General features: G+C 36.5%; 3 protein-coding genes across 3 annotated transcripts in view; 1 reads left to right on the top strand and 2 right to left on the bottom strand.

Moving 5' to 3' along the window:
• Positions 1 to 8,525, bottom strand: part of SKA3 (spindle and kinetochore associated complex subunit 3) — a 16,372-nt gene extending 7,847 nt beyond the window's left edge. The window contains exons 1-4 of the mRNA XM_004680353.2: positions 8,355 to 8,525; positions 4,783 to 4,844; positions 4,485 to 4,650; positions 2,017 to 2,425 (exon numbers count right to left, since the gene is read on the bottom strand). Coding sequence (XP_004680410.1) covers positions 2,017 to 2,425; positions 4,485 to 4,650; positions 4,783 to 4,844; positions 8,355 to 8,457 — 740 coding nt within the window. The 5' untranslated portion in view covers positions 8,458 to 8,525. The remainder of the gene's footprint in view (positions 1 to 2,016; positions 2,426 to 4,484; positions 4,651 to 4,782; positions 4,845 to 8,354) is intronic.
• A 90-nt stretch (positions 8,526 to 8,615) lies between these two features.
• Positions 8,616 to 10,075, top strand: MRPL57 (mitochondrial ribosomal protein L57). Its single transcript, XM_012723142.1, has 2 exons — positions 8,616 to 8,687; positions 8,838 to 10,075. The coding sequence occupies exon 2, from the start codon at positions 8,843 to 8,845 to the stop codon at positions 9,149 to 9,151; it is 309 nt and encodes a 102-aa protein (XP_012578596.1). The 5' UTR covers positions 8,616 to 8,687; positions 8,838 to 8,842; the 3' UTR covers positions 9,152 to 10,075.
• Positions 10,076 to 10,334: 259 nt separating this feature from the next.
• ZDHHC20 (zinc finger, DHHC-type containing 20) overlaps positions 10,335 to 10,850 on the bottom strand; it is a 94,308-nt gene continuing 93,792 nt past the window's right edge. Inside the window, exon 14 of the mRNA XM_012723262.1 lies at positions 10,335 to 10,359. The gene's annotated coding sequence lies outside the window, so the exon portion shown is untranslated. The remainder of the gene's footprint in view (positions 10,360 to 10,850) is intronic.

Here is a 10,850-nt window from a genome sequence, read left to right as displayed (position 1 = left end):
CCGCGCCATGTGGGTCACCTCTGGGGCAGGCAGGGATTGAACTCATGGGGAAATGGCTAACTTCTTAGTGCTGTGCTTTAGCTCGCTGCGCCACCAGGGAGGGCCTCGGTGCAAATTTGAAAGGATTTTCCTACTATATTTACCAACCAGATGTCAACATAGGAAAGCATATTTTAAAAATGATTATCTCAGAATCTCTTTCTTGAGCTTTTATTATTTCTAGCTATTTTAGATGTGACCTTCTTGAGTTGCTCAGGAACAAAACATGGCCTAGAAATACAACACAGAAATGCTTACTTTTATTTATGATCTATTTTATAATTAGTAAAACAATATAACACTCATCATTACATTGGCCAGAGCACCAAGAGTGATGCTGAAGTTAGATGGTGATAGACAACTTTCATATTGCTATGTTAATGAAATATCCTTCTACTTATTTGCCAATGTATTTAAGTTGAAGAATGTGTGTCAAATTTTGATCAAATTTTTTATTTGCATCTAATGAGGTTATCCTAATTTTTTTTTACCAAATCAAGGAAAGAATATATCCTATAAGTTCTCAAATATTAAACTATTTTTACATTTCTGGAATAAGCTTAATTTGAAATTGTCCATCATATTTTTAGTATTACTGAATTTGTATTTTAACTAGGATTTTTACAGCTGAAAAATTTATATTCATAATGCAGTTTGGGTCATAGTTTCTTTTGTGTACTTTTATCAGTAACTGTGTCAAAAAGAGTATATCATTTATAAACTTACTCTACTTTCAGAAAAGAAACTCTAAAAAAAGTCATCTCCAATAAAATTTAAATTACAAAAAAAATAAGAGTAGGCTGGATTTAACCTGTGGCTATAGGTAGCAGACTGCAGTTCTTACTAAAGACCATCAATTTCACTGTATCTTAATCAATTTTAAGGTAGTTTATATTTTACTAGTAAGGAAAAAATAGGATAACCCCTGAAGACCCTCAGGGAAGCTGTTGGTATCTGCACTGCAATGTGCATCTCCTTATCAGAAAAAGAACCGTTACAGAAAAGATGAAACAGGTATATTCTCTGAAATTATGGAAGAATTCATCTAGAAAACCACCTCTGCCTAGAAACTTTTGGAGTAAGTTGTTTGATAACTTTTTTAGTTTTATTCTCTGAGTTTTCTACTCCAAGTTGATGTTGATAATTCTAAATTATTTTTGAAAGTATTTCATTCATCTGTGCTTTCCAAATTTCCTGATACTACACCCTCTAGCACTTCTAATAGCTTAATTCAGTCCCTTAGTTCTTGCATTTGTTTAAATAACAACAATTCTTAAATTTATCAATTCTACCCTTTTAAAGATCCTTTATAGTGCTATTTTATATTTAGTGTTTATTCTTTCACAAAATTATGGTTTTTCCTGACTCTTAGTTAAATGTTCAACTTAACTTTGTTAATATTTATAGTTCTGAGAAATATGGATATAATATGAGCTATTTTCATTTACATGGTAACACTTTAATCACCAATTCTAAACCATACCTCACAACCTCGCTGATCTTGCATAAAATTCATCCCTGAGCTTCCAAATCATATTCAAATACCTTAGCTTAAGAGCACTTCTACAGGTATCTCAAAATTAACATATAAACATACCACTTCTACCTCTAAGCTGTAGCTATTCCTATCTTCAATGTTTTCTTTACCATGATACCAGGCAACAAGGCAGATTTCTATAGTTCATCCTATATCCCCTTCTTTTCCAAAGTCTCTATAGCAAATCAATCACAAGTACTTACTCCTTTAATTTTATCCTTCAATACTTTCCTTATTCAGTCCTTATCACTGCTACAGAATCTAACCTGAGGAAACCAATAACTCACACTTTATTGTACTCCTATTTCATTGGGATATTAAGTATCTAAAAAATTTTTTAAATGAAAGGTATTTTCAGCAACATATTTTTCCTAGAGAAGTCAATGAATGCCAAAGATTCAGAAAGTTAGATAAAATATGCTTTTTAAGAAAACTATTACCTTTTATTCTTCATATTTTTCAGTCCCATTGTGTAATCTTCATTTAAACACATAGTATATTCAGAGATACCAAAGTGTTCTAATTTAGGAGTCACACATTCAAAATCATCCATCTTTAGTGCACATTTTGGAGTTTTTGGCACTTTAACTAATGACTCTTTGGAAGATGGAGTTAAATTTTTTGGTTCTTCCTTATGATTGTTTACTGACTGTAGAGAGCTTGGCATAGCATGGGATATCATGTACCGCTCAAGTCCAAAATCTGAAAGTTGTGGACTTCGTGGAGATTTCTCAGAAACAGAAGTGCCTGGAATAGCAGGATCAGACAAATCGTCCTTCACATCAGATTTCTTAACATTTTCATGCTCAGTGGACTCTGGTTTACAGTCAGTGACTGTTTGTTCATCCACTGGGAAAAAAAAAAAAACACCAAAGAGGTCATATTCTGGTCAAACATCAAACCAGGAAATCTTATATACTAAAATCACATGAAATATGTGCATTTAAAATGTCCCAAACAAGCATAAGGATTTCCTCATTCTTTAAAAGTTGTATTTCAGGCCCTCCCTGGTGGCGCAGCGGGTTAAAGCACTGCACTGAGAAACTAAAGCCACTTCCGCATGAGTTCGATCCCCGCCTGCCCGGGAGGTGAACACATGGCGTGGCAGACCTCTGCTGACCCGCCCGCTGCTCCCCTCAGCAGTGTACTTCGTCGATCTGCCAGTTCTGCTCCCTGCTCTGTCTCTGGTGAATCCTCTCACCCTCCGCATCTCTGGCCTGTACCCCAGCTCTGTACAAATAAATAAATAAATCTTTAAAAAAAAAAAAAAAAGTTGTATTTCAACTGTTCCTTTAGTAAATTTCTGACATCTTAGTTATGTCACCCAGATCTCATTTTGATGACACATTAGAGAAGTAAACTATAGTATTACAAGGTGGAAAAATCAATAACTACCTTATACGGTCCAATTTCCTTACTTTCCTTAATGTCATTTACCCATCTTAATTTACTTAAAACTTTTTCCTTAAGTACATTAACTGCAGTGTGGAATTTAGTTATGATCTAGATTTAATACAAAATATAATGCTGTTTTAGATTTTTAACTAATAAATGCCTAAGTTAAAAGAAAAACACCACTACACAAATACAAATTTCTATTCTTTCAGTCTGGCACACTTTTATCACAACCTAGTTGAAAGAAATATATTAGAAAGACCGTTTCTCAACCTTAGTAAGTTACTTCCGGCTCCAATTCCTATATGCTTAATCACAAAACAGCACATTTCAGATGAAATAATTTACTAAAAGCTTTTCTTTCCCCCCACAATTCTTTTGGCATTTCCTAGGTAACTAATGGTTAATTAAACTGGCATGGAACTGAAATTGGGAGTCAAAAAAATCAAAGAGAATGCCAAAAAAGAATATGAGGAGTCTTTTGTGTGAGACAATCTAAAGTCAAAAAGGAAAACAAAGACTGTGATGAGTATTGAAATTAGTCACTCACATATATAGGTATAAAAATAACAACAGCAGGGCCCTCCCTACTGGCACAAAGGGTTAAAGTGTAGCACTGCGAAAGCCAGCTGCAGCCACTTCAGCACAAGTTCAATCCTTGACCAAGGAAGTGACCCACATGGTGCAGCAGACCTCTCCTATCTGGTCCTCTGCTCTCCTCAGTAGTATATTTCAGTCAATCTGCCTGTTCTGCTCCCCACTCTGTCTCTGGTGAATCCTCTCACTGCCCCCGCACCTCTAGCCTGTATCCCAGTTCTGTATGCCTAAATAAATAAATCTTTTAAGAAAAAAATAATCGTTAACACTGGATGTTAGTTAATACACGCCACGAACTGTTCTAAGCAAATTTTGTCTCCTGTAGCCCTTATATAACCTTAGGTACAGATATTATTAACATCTTCACTTTACAGGTGAGAAACTGAGGTATAAGGTTAGGTAATTGGTCAAAGATGATACAACCATTAAATGTTAAAATGAGAGATTTGAACTTAGGTAATTTAGATCCAAAATTAGAAATTTTAGAAACTACAAAGCTTAGAAATTACTTTAATAGACTGCCAATTTATATAGCCCAAAATCATTTTGCAGAAAAGGAAACAGAAATGAAAAAGTATGCCTTATAATTGACTTCTCAGTTATCTAAACTGTAAGGGTGAACTAGAAGCTAAATATTCCTAAGTTAAATAGATTTATATTGCACTTTTCTTTCAACCAATGTTGTGTTTTTTCTCATCTGGCATTTCAGAGAGCAAGGGATGTCTTCCTACTGCACATCGGGTCAGTAATGTACTCAGCACACAGTGAGTACACAGTGATCAGAAATGAAGATTAGGGATATGACGGCAATGTGATAATGGCAGAGCCACGGCCACATCTATAATATACTTATTTAATTATGTTGCCTTCTTTTTTTAATACTAAAACAAATGCTGTGAAATAAAATTTATCACACCTGAAGTTTTCTTGACACGTGGATTATAACCATACTTCTGGAAAAACTCTCTAATTTTCATGATATCCAATGAATTTTTTTTCATCAGTACTTTTGTTGCTTTTATGAAACCAATGTTTTCTTGACTTTCCAACTGTGCTTTATCAAGAAGAATACTGACATCATCCTTTTATGAAGGGAGAAAAGTACATTACATTATGAAGAAAGTACATACATTACAAATTCTCTAAGTTTTGACTAAGTTTACTGTGCTATTTTAATTATCGCATAAAAACAATAAATTAACGTTGCAGAATACCTTTAGAACCTGGACTTCTGAACGAAGGTCATGTAAAATTCGCATTGGAAAATCTTCAAACTCTCCAATATGAATATTGAAAAGAAAAAGTACAATAAGAAAAAAGGGAGAAAATAACATAATTTAGTACAGTTTTTTAAAACATTTCCTTGTAATTTATATCCTGTCAATCTCAAAGTGTGAAGGCCTTTCTTTACTGAATCAAGAAGATGTGGTATATATGCACAATGGAATACTACTGTATTCAAACAAAGATAAACTAAACATTCAACAAAGAGAAACTAATGCCATTCACAGCAACATGGATGGAGCTAGAAGGGATTATGCTCAGTTAAATAAGTCAACAGGAAAAGAAAAATATTGGATGGTTTCCCTTATAGGAAGAACAAATAAGGGTTTAAGGGAAAAAGTAGCAACAATAAAAAAAATACAGCAAAACAAAACAAAAATAAGCAGACAACTAAAATCAGAGACATTGTGCAGGGGAGGGGGAGAGGGATAAGAATGAGGGAGGGAACTGTGGTGATTGTTCACTGGTGAATAGTGGTGGAAATTCTATGGGGCACTACACCGGAGAAAAAAAGCAAACACTGCAAAAGAAGTGAACAGTGATGCAAAATATGTACAAACAAAGTCTTAATAAAAACAAAAGCATTTACTAAATATACGTAACAGAAAAATGCTGAAATTGTTGTGAATATAGCTTGATTAACTGAATACACATGCTTAACACTCAGATAAAAAAGGAAGGTGGCAAAGGGAGAAAAAGGGAATGCAATTTTTTCCTTTATAAATACTTTTTAGGTCCTATGTTAAAAATTTTTGTAAACAATAACACATTTTCTTCTGAAAACTTTATTGTTTTGCCTTATGATTTAGATACAATCCTTCTGGCATTGATTTTTGTCTATGGGATTAAGTTAAGAGCAAGATCTGTCCTTTGTTTTACATATCTGTGTCCTCGTGACCTGGCACCACTTACTGAAAAGACACCTTTTACCAGTGTGCTGTCACCTTTCTTATCAATAACTTGGTCATGTGCAAGATATGAAAGCAAAATTGTAAAGGGCTATATTTCTCTTTCCTAAAATATAGCTCCTTTGAAGAGCTTTTTCCACCTGTTAAAAGTTGACCAATTTTCATTAGGGAAATGCAAATCAACACCACTGTCATATTCTACTTTCATTCATTAGAATGCTATAATAAAAAGAGACAATAACAAATGTTGATGAGGATGTGGAGAAATTGCAACTCACACTGTTGGTGGAAACCTATTTCCACTTTGAAAAAGTTTTGCAAAAGTTGCATATGAATGTTTACAGCATTATTTATAAACCCAAAAAGTAGAAACTCAAATGTCCATTAAACAATGAATAAACAAAATGTGCTACATATATCCATACAATGAAACAAATAAAATTAAGCAATAAAATGTGATGAAGTGCTTATACATATTATGACATGGATGAACCCTGCTAAGTGAAATTAAGTCAGTCACAAAGATTACAAATTACATGATTCCATTTATATGAAATGTTAAAATAGGCAAGTATATAGTAACAGAAAGGTGACAGTGGTTATACAAGGTTAATGTGGCAAATGGTGATGGGATTACAGGGAATAGCTGTTTAGCTGTTTACGGGCACAGGAGTTTCTTTTGGAGGTAACTAAAATCTAAATTTATTGTGATGACAGTTGGTTAAACTCTGACTAGACTAAAAGCCACTAAATTGCATTATTTAAAAGATGAATTTTATGCTACTTGAATTACATCTTAACAAGTTAAAAAAATTAACCTAGTTAATGATTCATCATTAACCTAGTTAGTGATCACAAGAAATGAAATTTTTTTGTGATCTTTCTAATTATCACAATTCTCTATTTTCTGTTAAGACATAAGGGTTAAAAATTTTTTTTAAATCCAATAATTAATTATTTCGTGAAGTCAAAAGAAAACTCAGAATTTGTCTACAGAGATAATACATTGGTAAGAAGGTAAGTTAGGACAAGTTTTGTGGAATGCAATTCAACAAATGTCAAGAGTCCAAAATGTTAGTACAGTTTTGTGTCTCCTATAGTATCAATTATGTAAAAAAATCAAAGAAAAACAAAGCTACTCTAAAATTAAGAAAAGCAGAAAGTTGACTATTAATAGTGGTGTCTTCTGATAGGAAATATTTTTCTTCTTTCTAATTTTCTACATCTCAAAGTATTTGTCATACACATTGTTTTTACAACCAAAATATTTTTAAATGGCTGGAAAACTATTCATAATGTAATTAAAATAAAAGGATTCTGTATCTACAGGATGCAATACATTAAAGTACAATTATGACATATATAAAGTGTGAAAATCTGAATTACGCTTGCAACAACTTAAAAAAATCTTTAATACAAAAGTATATAAAACATTATTAATAGTGGTTTGCCATTGACTCAAAGAGACACCTGTACCCCCACGTTTAGTGCTGCTTTATTTATAATTGGAAAGACATGGAATCAACCCAAAGGCCCAAAAGTAGATGACTGGATTAAAAAGATATGGTACATATACACAATGGAATATTACTCAGCAACCACAAAAAAAAAATAAACACATGCCTTTTGCAGCAACATGGTTGGAGATGAAAAGATCATGCTTAGTGAAATAAGAGAGAAAAGCAAAAATATCAGATGATTTCAGTCATAGCAGGAGTATAATGGACCAGACCAAAAAAAAAAAATAATAATAATAATGAACAGCTGTATACCAGAGACATTTTATGGGAATGGAGTGGGGAGTGGGATCAAAAACAGTGAGGGGAGGGAAGTGCATTGGACTATGGTGATGGCCACACGGGTGATTTTGTGATGAGAAGCCCATGGGGATTACAACTGAGATGGAAAAAGACACAAAATGATGTAAAAATAAGTTATTATTAAAAATAGAATTATAATAGTGGTTTGCTTTGTTTATGTAAAAAAAAGGCAGTATTGTGAACTACTATTTGCGTTGATAGTATGCGTTGTTTTGGAAAAATACGGACATTTACTGCAACGGTGGGTTATTTAGGAGAGACAAAGTCACTGCACAAGCAACGAACTGTGCTAAATAGAAATTGTTTCATTTTGTTTATAATATACTTTTACTGATAAGGGCACATTATGCGTAATTTAAAAACAAGTTGTGTACATTTTTTATCATTGTGAGTTTAATGTGTCAATTTAGGCTCTTATTCCTAAATGACACCGTCTTTCTTCGTGACGTTACTACTTCCAGTACTTGAGTAGAGCCTTGTGGTTTAAGTAGAATTAAAAGCAGGGGCAACACTCTTGAGGTATCTTAAGAATGAATGAAAAGGTAGTACCGGCAGCCCTAAGGACTAACGATAAACACCCAGCATTTTGACAGGTGTAACACCCCCACCCCGTCTCTCTCTAGAAGCTCTCCTCACCAGAATAAATAATCTTTTCTGCAAAATATTATTATTTTTAATTTTTTTACTTATTAATGCCCTGCTAATACACCGCACTCGGGGTTGTGGGCGCGGTCCCGGCCGGCGCGAACCCCAACGCCCGACAGCCTCGCTTACCGCTTTCCTCTCCGTCTAGCGCTCTCTGCAGCCGGACGGTCTCGCAGTCTAGGGTGACGGCCAGAGACCGCAGTTTGCCGTGGAAGCTCCGAATCAGATCCATAAGGAAAACCACGAGCAGGACGCTAAGTTGGAGACGACCCTACTTCCCAACTCACCGCCCGCCGCTAGTTTGAATATCTTCGCGTCGGAAGTAACGTGATTCCGTGAAGTCGCGCGTCTTTATCGCGATAGCGAGAATCTCGCGAGAAGGGGGCGGAGTTTTCGACAGGCGGGCGCGTTGCAGGTGGTGTCCGGTGACTGAATTCTTGGGACCGCTCGGTTTATAAACCGGTGAGTTACGGCTTATGGTGGCGCTGAAGGAGTTGGCTATTTGTGCCCCCAGTTCCTCCGTGGTAGCGGGCGCGTTCTCGGGTGCCCCGGGCGCCGGGAGGGGCACGAGGCGGGGCGCCGCTAGTGCCATTTGGCCGTGTTCCTTTGCAGGCGCCATGTTCCTCACCGCCTTCCTCTGTCGCAATCGCATTCCCGGCCGCCAGTGGATCGGGAAGCACCGGCGGCCGCGGGCCGTGTCTTTCGTCGCAAAGCAGAACATGGTTCGGCGCCTGGAGATCGAGGCGGAGAACCACTACTGGCTGAGCGTGCCGTACCTCACCGCCGAGCAGGAGTGCGGCCACGCCGCGGCCCGCAGAGCGGCGGCCTTCCAAGCCATCAGAGCGGCCAGCACCTCCAAGTTTCCCGCTCACAGGTTGGTGGAAGACCAGCTGAGCCACCTCAATGTCACCAAGAAGTGGTCCTAGAGCTGAGCCTTCGCCCTCCGATCGCAGGACTGCCCTCTCTACCGGCTCCTGAAGCGGAAAGTCTGTAACACTGGGAAACAGCTTTTGAGGCAGAGTCTTAATAATAAACAGCAAACATAGCGAGTGTCTGCATAGCGGGGCTCCAGGCGCTAACACTACAAAGTCTAAACTCTGTTTTGTGTTCTCCCCCCTCTACCTGCCGAGAAAGATTAAGAGGAGCATCCTGGGTCACAGATGATAAATATTTTGACTGAAAGCTGCAATAAAGCTCCACTGGTTTGGTATCTGTACTTCAAATGTGAGAAAACTTGGGAGCCTTATCGGGCTATATTGCATTCCTTATCACCCTGTGTAAGCAAATGAGAAACAGCAGTTGTAGTTAAGCACTCTCCGGAAAATAGCATTTTCTTTTGGAATTTGCTCGTAACAGTGGGTGTTTAAATGAAGAATTTAAATCAATTCAGAATTGCTATATGAAGATATATTTTAAAAAACTTATTTATTGGGATAGCATTAATATATCGTACAACCCACCCGTTGAAGATGTATGTTTTTCATAAACAATCTTTTCTGAATATAAGTCAAGCACTGTGTTACTAAATACAGTAATCTTATCAAAAACTTAGGGATGAGAGCAGTTGGATGTTAAGCATAAAATAATTGAAATACGTACAAGAAAAATTCAGTCCCATTACCAAGAGATAATTCTTGCATTTTTTTTCTTTCAGCTTTTTGTTGCACATACTTGCTGAAATTATGTGAATAAATAGAACTTAGAATTAACAGCTCTAATACTTTAAGATCCCAGTGCATATTTGCCCATTGTTTTTCCAGAAAGGTATCAAAACAACAAGATTAATGTATGAGAGTGGTAATCGTATTTGCCATCATTGAGTCTTATTAAAAATACCACATTGTGTCTTTTTTTTTTTTTAAAGATTTATTTATTTATTCATACAGAACTGGGGTACAGGCCAGAGGCTCAGGGGCGGTGAGAGGCCTCACCAGAGACAGAGTGGGGAGCAGAACAGGCAGATCGACGAAGCACACTGCTGAGGGAAGCAGCGGGCAGGCCAGGAGAGGTCTGGCTCGCCATGTGGTCTCCTCCGGGGCAGGCGGCAGGCGGGAATCGAACTCATGCGGAAGTGGCTTCAGATTCTCAGTGCTGCGCTTTAACCCGCTGCGCCACCAGGGAGGGCCTATCTTTTCTTTTTAAGAAAAAAAAAATAGAAGCAAATATAATAAAGTAAAAATGAAAGCAACAGCTTTAAACCAGAGACATAGTATAGGATGGAAAGTGGAATGGGATCAAAACTGGCATGGGAAGAGTGCATAGGACTATGGTGATGGCACAAAGGTAAATGGGTGGGAAGCCCACAGGGATTAAAACTGAGATGAAAAAATGCACAAAGTGAAGAATGAAGTAAAAAATAAGTAAAACATGTTATTTACGTGGCTCATTACTAATAGATATTACTCTGGTGCAGACTTTTTTTTTTAATTGCACTAATGTCTGATGTGATACTGAATACTTAACCAAAAAAACTATCTTAATACGTCATGTTTTTTGTTAGTATAGAAATATTGGAATGGTTTTTTTGGTCTGGGCATATGAACCTTTTAGTATCAGAGATTTTACTATAACCAGAAATGATGATAACTGATAAGTTTGGAAGAAAGTGAAGCATGAAATGTTGGT

Source organism: Condylura cristata, unplaced genomic scaffold (genome assembly GCF_000260355.1).
Source record: "Condylura cristata isolate star-nosed mole 26May11 unplaced genomic scaffold, ConCri1.0 scaffold00010, whole genome shotgun sequence".
NCBI lineage: Eukaryota > Metazoa > Chordata > Mammalia > Eulipotyphla > Talpidae > Condylura > Condylura cristata.
The sequence above is the reverse complement of the archived record's forward strand: the minus strand, read 5'-3'. Positions and strand labels throughout refer to the sequence as shown.